This window comes from Pan paniscus, chromosome 5 (assembly GCF_029289425.2).
Source record: "Pan paniscus chromosome 5, NHGRI_mPanPan1-v2.0_pri, whole genome shotgun sequence".
NCBI classification, from domain to species: domain Eukaryota; kingdom Metazoa; phylum Chordata; class Mammalia; order Primates; family Hominidae; genus Pan; species Pan paniscus.
In genome coordinates this window covers 42,551,701-42,572,088 of record NC_073254.2, presented here as the reverse complement: position 1 = coordinate 42,572,088, position 20,388 = coordinate 42,551,701, and the positions used below count along the sequence as shown (strand labels likewise).

Below are 20,388 nucleotides of genomic sequence, written 5' to 3'. Positions count from 1 at the left end.
AACACGAGCCCATGAAAGCAGCTAGGAGGGAGGTTGTACCCTGCAGAGCCACAAGGGTGGAGCTGCCCAAGACCAAGAGAACCCACCTCTTACATCAGCATGACCTGGATGACAGACATGAATCAAAGAAGATCATTTTGGAGCTTTAAGATTTGACTGCCCCACTAAATTTTGGACTTGCCTGGGGCCTATAGCCCCTTTGTTTTGGCCAATTTCTCCCATTTGGAATGGCTGTATTTACACAATGCCTGTACCCACATTGTATCTAGGAAGTAACTAACTTGCTTTTGATTTTACAGGCTTATAAGTGGAAGGGACTTTCCTTATCTCAGATGAGACTTTGGACTGTGGACTTTTGAGTTAATGCTGAAATGAGTTAAGACTTCGGGGGACAGTTGGGAAGGCATGATTGGTTTTGAAATGTGAGGACATGAGATTTGGTAGGGGCCAGGGGCAGAATGATATAGTTTGACTATGTTTCTACCCAAATCTCATCTTGAATTCCCACGTGTTGTGGGAGGGACCCAGTGGGAGGTAATTGAATCATGGGGGCAGGTCTTTCCTGTGCTGTTCTCATGATAATGAATAAGTCTCCTGAGATTGGATGGTTTTAAAAATGGGAGTTTTCCTGCATAAGCTCCCTTTTTGCCTGCCACCATCCATGTAAGATGTGACTTGCTCCTCCTTGCCTTCCACCATAATTGTGAGGCTTCCTCAGCCATGTGGAACTTTAAGTCCATTAAACCTTTTATTTTTTCCTTTTTTTTTTCCTTTTCTGTGGGATGGGACAGAGTCTCACACTGTCACCTGGGCTGGAGTGCAGTGGTGCAATCTCGGCTCACTGCAACCTCTGCCTCCCAGATTCAAGCGATTCTTCTGCCTCAGTCTCCAAAGTAGCTGGGATTATAGGTGCACGTAACCACGCTCAGCTAATTTTTATATTTTTAGTATAGACAGGGTTTTGCCATGTTGGCCAGGCAGGTCTCAAACTCCTGACCTCAAGTGATCCACCTGCCTGGGCCTCCCAAAATGCTGGGATTACAGGCGTGAGCCACTATACCCAGTCTATACTACCTTTCATATAATGTACTATCTTACAGTTCTTTCATATAAGAAAGAAGGACATGTAATGAACTATCCACATATCTGCCCCTTTATACAAAAAGAAATACAGGAATGATAAACCAGAAACTAATAAGATTAGTTACCCACAGTGTTGGAGGAGGTGGTGATTTGGAATAGAGTATAAAAAAATGGGAGAATTAGTGGAATGGAAAGGCTGAGGGGGAGTGACACTTTTCTAAGTACATATAACATTTTGTGTGTTCTAACTTTTATAGCCACAGTAATGCTTCACATATTCCAATTTAAATAAATAACTGAAGTCAACCGGAATGGGAGGTACCCAAAAGAAATACAGAGAATAATAAATTAACCCACCTGCATTACAAATGAGCAACAAAACCAAGTTAAAGAGGGTAAGGAAGCTAAAAAAACTAACCTAATTAACTTTGGGAAAAAGAGTATCTTGACTATTTTGCTAAGGATAGACTCATCTAAGGATAAAAGCAAAAAGAACTGTACAGAAATATTGTACTCTAGTTAGTAAAATGGTTATTCCCAAGAGTGTGGATTAGCAATTCTAAAGCTATTTGTGTATTAGAATTGAGAAAATAAGTAAATATATTATGGATAATGAGAGCCAAATTTCCCACTGTTCAACAAAGAAGGTACAAATAAGGAATGGAGGGAGTTTATGCAAATAAACTCTGTGGTATTTGGATTGGAATCAGACGCATTAGTATGAACTGTGGTCACACACACACACATACACACACACAGCTAGGTATATAAATAAAAATGTATGTGTATGTATATGTCAGTATATATATATATATATATATATATATATTTGTAAGCTCTGTTCACTGAGAGAGTCTGGAAGCAATAACAAATCAGTAGCAATGAACACACCTGGTGCCTAGAACTTGATTTCTAAATATATTTTCCAGTAAAAGGAACCAAGGATCCTTAGAAAAATTAGTAATTCCAGGGCTGGGGAAGTAAAACTCCAAGATGACCCTAGAACAGCTGGTGGTGACACAGAGTATAGAAGTTCTCAAATAGTGATGGGGCATGTTAAAAAGATACATGAGTCAACTTGAAGGAGCTTCCAAAGGCCAAATCTAGGACAATTTTAGCAATAAATTAAATAATGATAGTATTGGGACTACAAACAATAGAATAAAACAAATACCCATAAGTCTATATGAGTTTAAATAAATGACTGAACAAATAACAAATGGGGGAAAAATAACAGCTCTTCTTTACAGTAGAATTCCAATTAATAAATTTAGAATTAGCAATAGAAATAGAAAATAGATGCTACAGAAATAATTGTTGCAGGCAAGAATCACTGATGAACATCAATATAAGTAGCAAAAATATGATGAGAAACAGAATATTTTCATAATCTCAAAATATTCCCTCTCAAGATAATTATTAATTTAAAAAGGAAAAATGGTAACTTTACAGTGGAGAAACCTGGAAGACATTATCTTAACCAAGTGTTCAAAGTTATCATCATAGTAATACAATAAAACATTGTGAATATCTTGATATGATGTACTAAAAGGGGCACCTCAGCATTCCTGTGATATTCTTGCCAAACATGTATAACCTCGATATATACCATAAGAAAACATCAGACAAACCCAAACTGAAGGTACTTCTATAAAATAATTGGCTAATAATCTTCCAAAGTGTCAAGGTCATGAAAGACAGACTGAGGAACTGTCCCAGGTTGGAGCAGGAGGCTAAGGAGATACAGCAACTAAATGCAATGTGGGGTCCTGGATGAGATCCTGGAATAGCAAAAGGACATTTGTGAATGAGTTTGCATTTTTTTCTTTTTTTGAGACGGAGTCTCATTCTGTTACCCAGGCTGGAGTGCAATGGCTTGATCTTGGCTCCCTGAAACCTCCACCTCCTGGTTTCAAGCGATTCTCCTGCTTCAGCCTCCTGAGTAGCTAGGATTACAGGGAGTGCACCACTGCAACTGGCTAATTTTTGTGTTTTTGGTAGAGAACAGGGTTTCACCACGTTGGCCAGGCTGGTCTCAAACTCCTGATCTTGGGTGATCCTCCTGCCTCGGCCTCCCAAAGTGCTGGGATTACAGGTGTGAGCCTCTGTGGCTGGCCCAGTTTGCAAAATTTTAACAGTATTTTATCAATGGTAATTTCCTGTGCTTTGATAATTATGCTATGATTATGTAAGATGTCTAGTTGAAGGGTATACATGAATTCTCTAAACTATTTTTGTTACTTTATTGTAAGTCTAAAATTATTTCAAAATAAAAACCTAACAATCAATAAAATACACTCAGAGCAATTCATTTGAAGAGCTTTGCACTTAAATATGCACAGATATATGTGTATATAGCTATATACATATATCTATAATCTATATTTCTTAAGACAATTAAGAATGTGAGGTATCCTTTTATTTTATTTTATTTTATTTTTTTTAGCCATGAGCCTGAAGATCTGAATGTCCTGTTTTTAAAGCAGTAATTTGGGATTCTCTACCTTTCTATTTCCCTCAGTTGATCATTTTTTGCTAAAGAAGGCGTGGCTTTGCTGCAGAAATCTGGTAGCCTTTGCTAAGATACCTCTATCAAGGCATGTACGGCCTCCATATAGCATTCCAATCTGCTTCAGACAGATCAAGCACTTTTGAATTTTCTTGGGTATGACAGCTAAAAGCCTCAATTGCTCACCTATAGATGGACAGGTTCAAGATCTTTCTCTTGCTTTCAGCCACACACAAAGCTAACAGTCTCATGAGTTGATTCAGAAATAGATAGAAGCAGAACATTCAAATACAGTTAATTTCTTTCCAAAGTTGAAATTTAGCTCACTTAGTTTATTATATCCCTATGGCAGCTTTTACAAATTGCCACATACTTGGTGACTTAAAACAACATAAATGTACTAGCCTGCAGTTTCGGAGATCAAAACATAAAAATCTATTTCAGTGGGCTAAAATCAAGGTGTCAGTGAGAGGCTGCCAGGTGTCAAGGTGGTCAAATAGGACAGCAAGCCAAACTGAAAGTGACAATCAATTAAAATTGCCACCTTATGAAGCTTATAATAATCTATTTCATTCACCAGTCTCATTTTGTTTTATGCACAGGCTAAAGAGATAATGCAACTGGAGTTCAATACATCTTTTAAGTCTTTAACAGAAACATTATTCTCTGAAATCTCCCCAGAAGGGAGATTCTACTTGGTCAATTATTCAGTGTGGAGATTCATGGCAGTCAAATGATAAATACTGTTTTCACCTAAATTCATTTCATGTGGGCCCTGGGAGTCCATAAATCCAGTCTGTGGTCATTTCCTCTGATTCAGGGTGTTCACCTTTTCCTTTGCTAGGCAGAGAGGAATTTATCCAGGCAACGCCGGAGGTGAGGCAGTACTCGGTTGCTATATTGGAAAGGCGTGGCAGATCTCTTTTTAGTCCTCCAGGGCTTTCGACTGAGAGACTAGTATATTTGCCAGGGTTCATTCTCTGGGTTAGTCATAAATTCTAAACTTTAATTCCTCAGTACCTTAAGACAGTTGAAAATTCAGCTGCGTTTTTCAGAGGTTTTTTACATAGCTTGTTAAATGTTCTTCCTTACACAAAAATGTTTCAAATGCCTAAGGGAAAACTGCCTCGTATCAGGCTCTCAATTGATGCTGTGTGACTTTAGCTTTGCAAAAATAACAAATTTCTGGGCTTTTCCCGTTTATTCCCTATTAGTGGTCCCTTTACCAGCTTCATGCTTGCATCCAGAATCAGCAAATTCCACAGGGTATGGTGGCTCACGCCTGTAATCCCAGCTCTCAGGGAGGCAGAGGTGAGAGGACAGCTTGAGCCCAGGAGTTCGAGACCTACCTGGGCAATACAGTGAGATGCTGTTCTCCATAGAAAGTGTATATTGGGGGAAAAAACAAAAAACAAGTGTAACTCCCCCTCAGAATCAGCAAATTTCCCCAGAGAAAAAGCAACTTCAGCTCAACTTCATAGTTCTTCACTGCATGGAATAAGAACTTTTTTGGTTTTTTGCTTCAATGGTTCTGTGATCTGATATGCAAATTATTTTTATATTTATTTTCACTTTTCTAGCTCTTGAAGGATGATTAGGCTTCCAAAAACTATTCTTTTTTGCCTGAGAGAGGAATTCATAATCTGGGTTTGAGCTAAATTTGTAATAAACACTGCAGATTTTGCTGGTGTGGGTGGCTTCATAGGCAATGTCACAGATAGATTTACCATGAAACCAACGTAGCATAATTTCATAGCGTATCACATGCATAGGCCCCTTCCAAGACCCTGGGAGAGATCCTAGCAATGTGTTCATATAAACATATGTTTATGTAAAATTTGGAAAAATACATTTTATCCTTAATTCATTAGGGGCACTCACTTTTCCATTCCAACTTCTCTCTATCATAGTTCTCATGTCAATTGACAATGAAATGGCCTTGAGAATTTTCATCATCTGGCTAGGAGAAAGTGTATTAGAGATATAATTATGGGGTTAAAGTCATGTATACAGATAGGTAAGTTGTTGTTAGCCCTCCTGGTGTAGGAATGGTTTCTAGGAATGCTCAGACTTTTGACACTGCCTGCTGACATTGCCAACTCAGCAGCATCATGATGTAATGCACAGAGCCGGAATATGAAGAGGCCTGATGATGTCAGTTGCCATGCTTCTGCACTGTGAAGGCAGTGGACAGCCATAACAAATCTCATAAACATTAAACTTTTTTGCTCATCAAAAGATACTATTAGTAAAATAAGTAGGCAAACCACAGACTGGGAGAAAATTACTTGCACATCTGACAAAGGACTTGTAACCAGAATATATATATAAAATCACTCTTACAAATAAATGATCAAAAGACAAACAATCCTATTTTTTAAATGAGCAAAAGGCTTAAATTGACACAAGAGAAGTTATATGGTCAATAAGCACATAAAATAGGGCTCACCATTATTAGCCAATAGTGGAATGCATGTTAAACCATAATGAGAAATATCTACGCACCCACTAGATTGGATAAAATTAAAAAGACTGACAACATCAAATGTTGGCAAAGATATGAAGCAACCAGAACTCTCAAACCACAGTTGGTATAAGTGTAAAATGGTATCTCTAGTTGGGAAATTATTTGGAAGATTCTAATATAGCAATTATACACTTTGATACCTACCCAAGAAGAAGGAAAACACAAGTCCACAATCGATATTATACAGGAATGTTCACACTAGCCCCATTAATAATAACCCCAAACAGGAAACAATAAAAATATTGATCAGCAAAAGAATTGATAAACAAATTATGGTGTATTAATACAATGTAATTATTCTTGGCAATAAAAAGAAAAAAACTACTGATAGATGCAATAATGTGGATGAATTTCAAAAACATTATACTCAGTTGAAGAATCCAGAGAAAAAAGTTTACATAGTATACGACTTCATTCATAAGAAGTTCCAGTGGAGGGGAAGAGTGTGGTGCTTATACTGAGTACCCAACATGTGTGAAGATATCAGGACTCAAATGAGATGGCCTGCATGGTAGAGAGATTGATTACATACAGAGGACTGAGAAAATAAGCAAATATATTGAGAAGTTAGGTTTCTTCTAGAGAAAGAAGGTGTAAGTAGGGAAAGTAAGAATTGCATAAACCTAGTGAATTAGATTGAAATTCAAAGTATCACTGTGGACTCATGATATTTAATATATGTAGATGTGTGTGCATAGAAAGAGACACAGTGAGTCTGTGAGTATGTGTGGGTATAAAATAGTAATAAGCCCACCATGTTCCTAGATCAGGTTTCTAATTACCCTTCTCCACTGAAAGAAATTAGGGCTCTTTGGATAAACAGCTGATTTCAGGCACCTCTTGTGCTTAAAGTAAGAAAGTGCCTATAGAAACAAGGAAAAATGACAAAATGATATAGGAGCTGGCTTGCAGAGGTTCCCACTAGCCTAACGTGGGAAAACTTGAGCATAAAAATAAAGATAGCACTATATTACAACCAACTGAATTTAATTGAAATCCATTAGTCCATACTGCTTTAAAGTTGTAAGTAAGTCAGCATTTGGTAAAATATAAACTAATAAACACAGAGGAATGGTGGGATTAGAAAATCATCATCATTTCATAATCATTGTAATAATTGATTCAGATAAGAATCAATGAAATGCTAAATCTGGGGGTAAAATTTCAATAACAAGTGTGATGACTATACGGTTTCAAAGTAACTCTCTACAAGATACATCTCAGTTATAAATGCAAAATACTTATTAATTAATTTTATAGCAGACAAACTTAGCAGACACTTTATAAACCAGGTAATAAAAGTAAAAAAAACTCAAATAATGAGACACATGGACATCAGATGCCTCTTAATATGATGAATGAGAAGATAACAGTATTTCTGTTTGTTGTATTCCTGCCAAAAATAAATAATGAAGAAAAGTCAAATGCCCCAAATTGAGAGACAACTTACTAAGTGACAGGCCAACATTCTTGAAAAATATCATGTCATGAAAGATGAGGAAAAGCTGAAGAACTGCTCCTGATGTAGGGAAACTGAAGAGACATCACAACTAAACAAAACACATAACTCTGAGTTGGATCCTAGACCAAAAGGAAAAGGTTGGTTATAAAGGACACTCCTAAGGCAACTGACAAAATTTAAATGTGGTGTGTAGATTTGATGGCAGTATTGCAATAGTGTGAATTTCCTAATTGTGATGGTTATGCTGGAAATGGAGAATATTCTTGTTTGGAGGATATACACTCTGAAAACTTTAGAGGCTGTGGGCATCAGGTCCAAAACACACATAAATGCTTCAAAAAATTCACACACGCACACGAACATATACATACATACAGGACTTGATTCTTTGTATTGAAGGCTTTGCTTTTTTGGATTTCTTATGGTGACATGGAATTAGTTGAGGAAATTATTGTTGGACTAGCCATGTTTGGAGAAAGCTTCAGCATTCCCTTTGATTTCTTAGAATACTACCCACTCTCTTTGGACTCCAGTACTAAGGGTTCATTTTAAACATTAGTAAAATTTGGTCCTTATCCCATCTCCATCACTCCTGGGAAAGTTATTATATCCAGTCTTTCATGCTTCTATAATATTTATCTGACAGAAAACACTTTGCCCACCTTGCTACTTACAGAATTTTGTTCTAATATTTGATATATTTTCTATTTTAAAATGCTAATAAGTAAATTTCTGAAAAATAAGTCCTAGTGGTAAGAAGGAAGGCATAAAAAAAAAAAGAACAACAAAAATACAAAATACAAAAAAAAAAAGAATAAAAGTGGAACAGCCATATTATGTCACCAGTTTCCTGACACATTCTATTTTAATCACCCTAAGCCTCAGTTTCTACATCTATAGCATGGAAATCGTGCATTGCTTTCTCAGACGGCACTTATGAGGACTGAGTGAGATAATCCTTTGAAAGGATGGCACATATCTGGCTAATAATAATAAATTCAGCAGATCTTTTTCCCTACTTCCAGAACTTGCATAAATGGACATCACTTCATAATTTCTAAGTTTAAGAACTTTTGGAATAATTACCATTTATGCATAATTGATACGTTCTACAGAATATTTATATTTATTCATATTTTCTTGCTTCTTTGTTTACTTTCTTTTCAAACTATACTTTTGTTTATTTAAATTACAACCTCTTGGCCAGGCCCGGTGGCTCACACCAGTAATCCCAGCACTTTGAGAGGCCAAGGCAGGTGGATCACTTGAGGTCAGAAGTTCAAGACCAACCTGGCCAACATGGTGAAACCCCGTCTCTACTAAAAACACAAAAAAACTAGTCGGGCGTTGTGTTACATGCCTGTAGTCCCAGCTGTTCGGGAGGTTGAGGCAGGAGAATTGTATGAACTCCGGAGGTGGAGATTGCAGTAAGCCAAGATTGCACCACTGCGCTCTATCTAGCCTGGGCAACAAAGCAAGACAACAAAGCTAGTCTCAATCAATCATTCAAACAATAAATCAATAAAACCTTTTTGAAAATATTGTAAAAAAACAAAATTCACATAGCAGTACAATTTTCCCCCTCACCATCCTCACCCTTATTCCTGGTCTTCTATTCAGGGGTAACCATTGCTGTTACATTTTTAAAAAATCAAATGTATGTGAAATCTTAATTTCTTTCTCTTTCCAGTTTTTCTTCATGTTCCATCTACCTCTTTCTCTTCCTCACCCTCCTTCTCCTCCTGATACTGCTGTCTGCCTCTCTCCAAGTTACTCTCGTTAATTATCTAAGAAGTAGCCTTTCTTATTATTCTGGGAAAAAAAACAAAGGTATTTTGTTATATAATCTCACACAGACACGCAATACAGAAAATCATATTTAGGGTGCCTTAAATAATTATTTTATAAAACTGGGACCATGTTTTGTACCTTTTTTGCTTCTTTATTTGCTCACCCAGCCATACCCCAGGAAAATATCTCCAAGCCATCTGTTAGACCTATAGTTCCTTATTTTAGATGGATGCATATTATTCTGTTCAGTGAATGTATTATTTAGAAAGTTATCTACCAAAAAACCACATTTTTCTCTATCTTTGGTCATTAAAATAATTGTACAATAAACGTCATTGCCCATGTGTCCTTAGGTACCGTTAGTTTCCTTTCCCTGGGAAAGATTCCCAGTAGTAACAGTGCTAGATTGACAATATATATAGTTTGTAAGCGACTATTGCCATATTTCTCACCAGAAAGCCTATAACACTTTAAATATCCACCAGTAATCTGTGAGTAACTGTCTTCCTTCATCTACTTTAGCAATAAAATTCATTTATCCTTTTGTTTCTGATCTGGTGAAAGTGGGGAGCTTTATCATCATTACTTTAATATATCCTTCTCTCAGAAGGAGATGTTGAACTAAAAATATTTATCTTTCTATATTTGATAACTTGATCATATTTCCTTATATCTATTGATCATTTGAATGTGCTATTCTCTGAACTGCCTATGTGATTTATTTTCCTATTGAGCTATTTGTAGGATTTTTTCAAAATTGTTAGACGTTTTTTCTATTTAATAGATACAAAATATTTTTTCTAGAATTATAAATGTATGTCTTCTAATTTTATTAATCTAGAAAAGAAATTTAAATGAATCTGCACATTACAGCATATAAAAAATAAAAGTATTATGTTTGGATTAAATACTCTACTATAAATAAACTTTAAACCAGGCAATTTAAGGGGCCAGATACAATTCTGAACTGAAGAAGACCTTAGAAACTAAGACTGAAAACTCAAAATCCATGAAAGAAAATATATACTAGATACACTGCTGTACATTAAGTTTTTTAAAAGCCATTTTATATAAAATATACCATAAATCAAATTAATACACTATTTTCTTGCGAAAAATGGTAGCTTATTTTCTGATATAGAAATCGAAGGTTTGGGAACATGACCTCAGATTGCATCTTAGAGATTTTACATATGAAATAAAAAATTTCTTCCCTTGGGCTGGGCGTGGTGGCTCACACCTGTAATCCTAGCACTTTGGGAGGCCAAGGTGGGCAGATCACGAGGTCAGGAGATCAAGACCAGCCTGGCCAACATGGTGAAACCCTGTCTCTACTAAAAATACAAAAAATCAGCCAGGCATGGTGGCACACACCTGTAGTCCCAGCTACTTGGAAGGCTGAAGCAGAAGAATTGCTTGAACCAGGGAGGCAGAGGTTGCGGTGAGCTGAGATCGTGCCATTGCACTCCAGCTTGGGCGACAGAGCGAGACTCTGTCTCAAAAAAAAAAAAAAAAAAATTATTCCCTTGGCATGTGCAGCAGCTGTGATTTAAAAAAATAATAATAATAAAAATAAAGACTTCTTTCCTGATAGAAGTAATTAATTGGCTTTAAAGAACTCATGAAATAGTTTACAGAAGAAAACTAACTCCAATTCAATAGCACAAAATTCCAGTTTTCTTTGATAAAGTATTTTAGTCCCCATTGTCATTCCTTTTGCATTAGAAAGTTGAGGATTCAGTCCGTAGAGAAAGGATTTTGCTTAGCAAATCAGTTTTAAAATAGGAACATCACTTCATAGAGATCTCCTCCCTCTCTCTTCCCACTGGGTATGCTATTAACTACTATAAACTGGGGGGGAAGAGTTTTGCAATTCAGTGATTGAGATTTCTGCCGGAGACCAAAACAAACACTAAAATCAATAGAGAAAATTCTTTTATCCATTTTGCAAAACTGACTCGACAGAGTCTCCCAAAATAGCAGTTGACACCCTAAATTCCAGGTGATGTGATGCTGCACACCACATTCTGGTTGTCTGCAATATTTCATCCTTATTCTCTAGTTAACTCTGAGTAGAGACTTCATGACTTGCTGCATATTGAGTGGAATTAAAATAAGTCAAAAAACTTCATGAAATCAATTATACAACTAAGTGTATGAAGACGTATCTGTGCACTTTAAATTAGTCCTATTTGAACTCAAGGCTTCTTAGACAAAAAAAAAAAATTGATCTACCTCTAATGCTTAAAATGGAGGTAAGTAGAATACATTTCTAAAAATTATGAAATAAAATTACATTAAAATTTGAGTGTTCTAAGTAAGCACTCGTGTTATAGTCTGTAATTCAAATCTCAGCAAAGACCAAATTATCTGCTGGAAAAATCTGACTTAGCTTCATCTTTTATGTGCTTTATTGTTATATATAATGTTATTTTGAGCATATTTGTAATCTCTATGGGAAATAAGAACTTTAGAGAAAGTCAGTCTTTTGTTCTAATCGTCAGTTTGCTGCTTACAAGACCTAGGACTTTGGGAAAGTAATTTGAGTATATAATTTCAGGTTTCTACCTACAAAATTAACCTTTTATAAACAGGAATTTTTTTATTTTACAAACTTCCTTGTACAATGTATCAGCTGTATGGAAAAAATGGTCCCATGATTCATTCTCATACTCCAGCAAAAAGATGGTATCTGGAAATCTATCTCACAGGGATATAAGAAACTTTGAGAAAACATAGAAGTAAACAGTTTTTATGCTGTGAGGAAAACAGCAACCTTATAATGTTACAGAAAATAAAACTGACGGCCAAAGCTATTAACTAACTCGCCCAATTATACAGTGACTTTGGATGGCAGATTTGGGACTAAAACTCTTGTTGCCTCTCTTGTCTCGATTTTTGTTCCACAGTGCAATTTAAAAAGATGCTTTGAAGACTCTGTTGAACCTCACCTTTTTTAATATTAAAAAATATGTGCACAACGCGCAGGTTTGTTACATATGTATACATGTGCCATGTTGGTGTGGGTGCAGCACACCAACATGGCACATGTATACATATGTAACAAACCTGCGCGTTGTGCACATGTACCCTAAAACTTAAAGTATAATAATAATAAAATTTAAAATAAATAAATAAAAAATAAAAAAAATATATATAATCAGAAAACTCAAGAGGAAGATGACAAACATAAGGTCAACCAATACACAGGTAAGAAAGGAGGTAAGGATGTGTATTCATCTAGGTAAGTATTCTAAACTAGGCGTTAAAACATTCTAAAGTGATCACAGATAAAAACTATAAAGATGCCCTCAGCAGCTTTCTAAAATTCTCTTCCATTAACTTCTGTTTTAATCCAATTGCTATGGTCTCTTTCTGATCTGCTAGATATCTCACATAATTCAAATGTTTTGTTTTGCTAGTCAATGGAATGTTCGCTATTCAAAATGAGAATAATTGTATCTGGAGATGCTGGCAATGTGATTTTATTGGAAAGCAGAGAAATCTACCACCTTTAAGACATCAGCCACAATTGCAAGCAATTGGAACAGGTGTTAACAGGTAAGCACTCAGTAGCCTATTTGATATAATCTTAAAGATGCAGATAAGGACTTCCTAGTTTTGTTTTGTTTTGATTTTTAGTTGTTAACAAACACTTTAATCCTAAAATTAGGGATATGAATCAGAATTTAAATTACATAAAATGTCTGAAATACAAAAGGATACCACAGCTATTTAAAGATATCCTTTTAAGAGTGGATAAATATTTGAGGTAACTGTGTGTTTAGAAGATGAGAAAGTATGCAAAGATAAGTAAGACAGAATATTAGAATCCAGTGCTCTGAAATCTCCGGCTTCCTCCCCTCACTGCTTTCTGGCTGCATTATTGTTATTCAGCTCCAGGGCTTCCTACTAGAGTGATAAATATTTCCCCCCTCCTTGTGTCCTTACTACAGAATGTGAGGGGATATTACATAACAGGATATACTAATATATTATATTGATGAGAAAGCAGTTTATTTATTTTGTAAGGACTGAATCTCAGAGTGAGGCAGTCAATTAATTTAAAAAGAGTTAACGGATTCTCTCCTTCTTCTATAATCCTCAGTGAGAGGGCTTTTTGGTAAGGCAGTCTCTTAGCTGATTTCTAAGGAGAAAAGTCAGACAGAGGGCCTGGTCAGGAAGGAAGGGCCATTGACCCATGTTAAAGGAGAAAGCACACGCAGTGTCCTTAATAGTGAGATATCTCCTGAACAATAAATGAGGGGAGACATTATAATTTATCCAAACAGGAACGCATCTGAGAATAGGAGTGACTCTGTTAGTGACTATGTCAGGATAGCAGGAGTGCATTCAGCAGTCCTGAATAAACTGGGGCATTTCAGCCATCCCAACATTATGGGTTTGAGGGGACCTCTTCAACACTTGTGCAACTCAAAGAAATTGTGAAGTACAATGAAATCTCTCTTTACTGATGCCATTTGCCTTGTTTTATCTGATTCCTGCATTCCTTGGTTATATATATATATATATATATATATATATATATATATAAAATTACTAGTAAGATACAAAATGCTCCTACAATCCATCCTTTAAAAAACTCTTTGTACATTCAGACTGAATTTTAAGGAATTATCAAGAGCTAAAAAAATTACATATCTTATAATATTTTCACCCTCATGGAGATCAAAGTCTTAACTAAAGCAATGTTTGTCTGAAAGTAGAATACAGAGAATAAATTGGTCAGCAGAGTCATTTGAAAAAAATATATTACAAAAGTAATGCCTGCTTATTAAAAATTTGAACAAAAAATAGGTAAATTTATAAGTAAAGTCTGCTTTACTCACCCCCATTTTGATTTCCTAGGAGTAATACTTTCTTCTATATTATTCAAGGTAGCTTTTAGTTTATATATTAGTATATATATTATACTAATATTATATTCTTTTTATAAACTGATGGAATCATGCTATACAAATGTTCAGTAACTTCCTTTTTTCACTTAAAAATACCTTTGAGTATCATTTCATATCCACATCTATGACTACAAATCTCAAATTTCTTTTCAGGTGAGAGTCAAGGAGACATTTTTTAGGGAACTAGTGGTTCTAAAATAAGTAGAAAAATTAAAATTCACATTGCTAACATTTTGCCGAACATGAATGAAATTGAAAAACAAATATTCTGATATTGATAAAGTAATAAAATAATTAAGTGTCCCATTAAGATTTTGGGGGGGATGAATACATGTTTAGCTGGTAGAGTTGGCATATTAGTCCCTCCAGGAAATTTATGAGACTGAATAGCCTCTACTCAAAGCATCTCAGAGTTCCTGCAGAACTGTTGTACTTTCTCTGACACAGCTGTGCATCCATGTGCCAAGCACTCTGCTAGGCAATTTACACTAAAGATCACATTTATACTCACATCATACGCTTACTATGCCCCCCTCTTGTTGGAGTTGATGGTTTGCGGGTTAAGAAGGAAATCAGATGTTGAGTTTTAACGGGCATAGTCATTTCCATTGGTAACCCTAGGAAATTTAAAGTTCTAAAAATCATAAGTAATTCCTTTCTGAGCACCTCAGACCTTGGATCACTATAGTTCCTTTCATCCACTCTTCTCCATTTCTAAAGGCGTGAGTCTAGGGTAGGTGTGTGCGTTAATACCTCACATCATTTATACTTCACATCAAGACAACTTAGAAAAACATTACAGTAGTCCTTCCTTATCTGTGGTTTTGCTTTGCACAATTTCAGTTACCCCCAGTCAACCATGGTCTGCAAATATTAAAAGGAAAATTACAGAAGTCAACAATTCATAAGTTTTAAATACATGCCATTCTGAATAGCCTGATGAAGTCTTGTGTTGTCCCACCCAGTCATGGGAATCATCCTTCTGTTTAGAGCAGGGGTGTCCAATCTTTTGGCTTCCCTGGGCCACATTGGAAGAAGAAGAATTGTCTTGGGTCTCACATAAAATACAGCAACACTAACAATAGCTGATGAGTTTTTTTTTAAATCATGAGTGAATGTCATGATGTTTTAAGAAAGTTTACAAATTTGTGTTAGGCCACGTTCAAAGCCATCCTGGGCTGCGTTCAAAGCCATCCTGGGCTGCATGCAGCCCGTGGGCCTCAGGTTGGACAAGCTTGATTTAAAGCATCCACCTGCCTGTTAGTCACTGAGTAGCCATCTCGGTTATCAGATCGTCAGAACACAGAGGGGTGAGTACACTAGAATAAGGTGTTTTGAAGAGAAAAAAAGAGAGGGACACCATATTCACATAACATGTATTACAATAAATGGGGGTCTGGAGCTGTTATACTTGCTCCATTTTATTAATTATTGTTCTTAATCTCTTACTGTGCCTAATTTATAAATTAAATGTTATAGTTGTGTATGTATTAAAAAACATAGTATATATAGGGTTTGGTACTACCCACAGTTTCAGGTTTCTATCCACTGGTGGTCTTGGAATGTATCCCCCATGGATAAAGGGGGAACCACTGTATCATCTTCATTTTACAAATGAGAAGTGTGGAGATCAAAGGGTTAGAAGCATTCCAATATAATGAATGTAACTAATTAGAGAGGGTAGGGATATGAGACCAGCCTGTCACCTTCAAATATCATATTACTAAGGAATCTATACAAATTCTATGAGCTTCTAAAACGAAAAGGATATGTCTCCTTAAATTGTGTCTGATAACTTACTAGATACTGTCTACATGGCTTTTTTGACGGAAGGGGAATAATGGGAGGTGGCTTTAACTAATGTTAACTGATTTCTACAATCAGGGAATCTCGCTGGACTTGAAGAGAAATTAGAATGAATTCAAATGACAGGAAACTGTATCTACATCTACCTCACAGTAGATATCTAGGTAGGAAGAATGAGAAAAATACATTTACAAACAGTAAAATATCAAAGGATACATTATGTGAATTTGGAAACTGAAAATATGGCTTAAGATTTTTGAAATTAGGCTGGGCACAGTGGCTCACGCCTGTAATCCCAGCACTTTGGGAGGCTGAGGTGGGCAGATCACCTGAGGTTGGGGTTTGAGACCAACCTGACCAATGTGGAGAAACCCCATCGCTACTAAAAATACAAAATTAGTCGGGGTGGTGGCGCATGCCTGTGATCCCACCTACTGGGGAGGCTGAGGCAGGAGAATTGCTTGAACCTGGGAGGCGGAGGTTGCGGTGAGCCGAGATGGCGCCATTGCACTCCAGCCTGGGCAAAAGAGCGAAACTCTGCCTCAAAAAAAAAGATTCTTGAAATTCGATTGAATTTGCTAATATGCTGTTACAAATATATAAACACTTTTTAAATACTTGGATGGATAAATATTTATATTTTTATCAATACTTTTTTCACATTATTAATTGGATCAGTCTGTAATTTTATGTAAATTGATAGCAAAATGATTATAGCTGACAAAATCAGGAAGTGTGTTGTTAACTTCCTGACTTCTTATATTTCAGAGAACGAAGAGTTGAACCATTTAACATGAATTGGGTAAATAAGAGTGTCCCACAGGAGTTCATTCTGTTAGGTTTCTCAGATCAACCACGGCTAGAGATTCCACCCTTTGTGATGTTTCTGTTTTCCTATATCTTGACAATCTTTGGCAATCTGACAATAATTCTTGTGTCACATGTGGATTTCAAACTCCACACCCCTGTGTACTTTTTTCTTAGCAATCTCTCACTCCTGGACCTTTGCTATACCACAAGTACAGTTCCACAAATGCTGGTAAACATATGCAACACCAGGAAAGTAATCAGTTATGGTGGCTGTGTGGCCCAGCTTTTCATTTTCCTGGCCTTGGGTTCCACAGAATGTCTTCTCCTGGCCGTCATGTGCTTTGATACGTTTGTAGCTATTTGTTGGCCTCTCCATTACTCAATTATCATGCACCAGAGGCTCTGCTTCCAGTTGGCAGCTGCATCCTGGATTAGTGGCTTTAGCAATTCAGTATTACAGTCCACCTGGACACTTAAGATGCCACTGTGTGGTCACAAAGAAGTGGATCACTTCTTCTGTGAAGTCCCTGCTCTGCTCAAGTTGTCCTGTGTTGACACAACAGCAAATGAGGCTGAACTATTCTTCATCAGTGTGCTATTCCTTCTAATACCCGTGACACTCATCCTTATATCGTATGCTTTTATTGTCCAAGCAGTGTTGAGAATCCAGTCTGCTGAAGGTCAACGAAAGGCATTTGGGACATGTGGCTCCCATCTAATTGTGGTGTCACTTTTTTATGGTACAGCTATCTCCATGTACCTGCAACCACCTTCACCCAGCTCCAAAGACCGGGGAAAGATGGTTTCTCTCTTCTGTGGAATCATTGCACCCATGCTGAATCCCCTTATATATACACTTAGGAACAAAGAGGTAAAGGAAGCCTTTAAGAGGTTGGTTGCAAGAGTCTTCTTAATCAAGAAATAAGAAATATGCAAATGATAAGCTTTGCTAAAGACACAGTGCTTACTTACCTTACTAACTTCTCCGCAAGTTGTCCTATTTTTGTCATTACTATAGAGAACTATTGTAATCTCCCTCAAAGAAAATTTCCTTGACAAAAAGCTATATTTGTTTCTGTTGCCTAAACATTTTCATTGAACAAGCCCCCAGAATTGGCCTTCCAATGCACCAAAAACTGTAATCACAACATTTTCAAGGTTTGTCACACTTTACATCAATGTTTGTACAATTCAGTGTAAACTAGACTTTTCTGATCCAGAAATCATCTCTTCAGTAACACACACATGCACACACACACACACACACACACACAGAAACAAAGATGTAAAGGGAGCTTTTGAGAGGTTGCTTGCAAGGGTGTTAATAAAAAAACAAGGAATTCTCAAATTATAGGCCTTTTAAAGACTTCAATTTTACATAGATTATAATTTAATTCTCTCCAAATTGCTTTATTATTACTATTCTTAGAAAAACTATTATAGTGATCTTCAAATAAAATGTCGACAGAGAACTATATCTGTTTTCTACTGCCTAAATATATTCATTGCACAAGTCTTGAGAACTGATCTTTTATGAACTCTCAAAATAGCATAGCCTTGAAATCTTTAAGGTCTCAAACATCTTAGCACTAGTCTGTATACATCGGGAAGAGTCTTAGACTTCTCTGAAGCCAGAATAAAAGCCAGAAACAAAACATTTTGATACATATACACATGCCCTCATCCTTACACACACACACACACACACACACAAACTCCATGGCACAAATTATTTTTCAGACAATTGTAGATCTAACAGAAGTATCCAAAACCTTGTCTTAATTTTCGCTATAAGGTTAACAGCCCTAGCTTAAATTTTAACACTATTCGCACATCAACACAATACTAAAATCCACAACAATTCTGCACTCCCCAGTTTTACTTAGATCTTCTGTTGTTTCTGTACTTCCCACTTCTAAGTTGAAGTGTCCTATTCCATCTATCAAATAAAGTTGTAGCTACATTTTAGACTGAAATCAAATGCCTGCTTTTGACCTTTTAAAATGATTCCTCTACTGTATATATTATCTCTCTCCTTTTAACCTCGAAAGCACTTATAGGGGCCGGGCGCGGTGGCTCATGCCTGTAATCCTAGCACTTTGGGAGGCCGAGGCAGGCGGATTGCCTGAGGTTAGGAGTTCAAGACCAGCCTGGGCAACAATGGTGAAACCCCGTCTCTACTAAAATACAAAAATTAGCCAGGCATGACCGCGTGCGCCTGTAGTCCCAGCTACTTGGGAGGCTGAGGCAGGAGAATCGCTTGAACCCAGGAGGCGGAGGTTGCGGTGAGCTGAGATCACGCCATTGCACTCCAGCCTGGGCAACAGAGCGAGACTCCATCTCAAAAAAAAAAAAAAAAAAAAGAAAGCACTTATAGGTTAAGTCATTAAAAAAGCACATTATATAATGATGTCCACAGCTTGTTTAATGCACATTTCTTGTACAAAAAGAAATGCTTATTAATTTCATGTTAGTTCCCTTGAGGTAGCATAGATCATAATTTCAACTTCTTCCATATGGCCTTCAGAGCCCATAAAAGTGCTAAAGAAAATAAACACTATAAGTTTGTTATTTTGTTGACTTTGTGAGTTACGCTATCATTATATTAACTGCTTCTTCATTATTATTCTTTTTCCAATTTTTTCTTTTATCAAATATGTCATAAAAGTATAAAATGCAATAACTAAGAAATACAATTAGAATGTTTTACTTGAAAACCTTACAGTAACAACATAAATTTCAGCATAATTCTAACCCAACATGGTGGATCTTAAAACTTTAACTTGCATCAGAATCATCTGTAGAGCTTTTAAAATTCAGATTAGTGGGGGTCACCTACCCCCAGACCTTCCAATGCAGTAAGTCTGGGGTGGGGCCTGATAATTTGCATTTCTACAAATTTCCAGGTAATACTTATGTTGCCTGTCAGGAGACCACACTTTAGGAACAGCTGTGCTAACAGTTAAAATAAATAAAGTTATGTTGCTTGTTGAGTTTCTATCCTTTATTTTTAGAAATGAGTTATAACTTAAAGGAAAAATAGGAGCAAAACACTAATAGAGTATATTGAAATATGAGGGGACATTCCTTAATAAAAATGCATTCATATCTTAAAGTCCAACTAAATGATATACCAGATTTCCAGAGACAAATTTTGATGTCAGCTCAAAGGCAATGTCAGGGTCCTTTAAAGAATTATGAGAAAATAGTAGAGAAACCAGAGTGATGGAGATTGAAGTATTTTACATTTTTTAAAATGAGCCATCAATTGATCTAATAAATTGCATATTGGTAAGTTCTAAAGCCATATGACAAAATTTTATGTATATTTTGCCATCAGTTACTTGTGACTATATACATATATATTCTGGCTTCATTTAGAACGACAATTACTAAACTATTTTATAGAGGTATGTATAATAATTTTTTTTTTTTTTTTAGATGGAGTCTCATTCTGTCACCCAGGCTGGAGTATGGTGGC

General features: G+C 36.3%; 1 protein-coding gene across 1 annotated transcript; it reads left to right on the top strand.

Moving 5' to 3' along the window:
- Positions 1–16,813: 16,813 nt before the first annotated feature.
- On the top strand, positions 16,814–18,024 carry LOC100992274 (olfactory receptor 2B2). The gene has a single exon (XM_003829702.6). It carries the CDS (start codon positions 16,891–16,893, stop codon positions 17,830–17,832), a length of 942 nt encoding a protein of 313 aa, XP_003829750.2. The 5' UTR covers positions 16,814–16,890; the 3' UTR covers positions 17,833–18,024.
- The last annotated feature ends 2,364 nt before the right edge of the window (positions 18,025–20,388 follow it).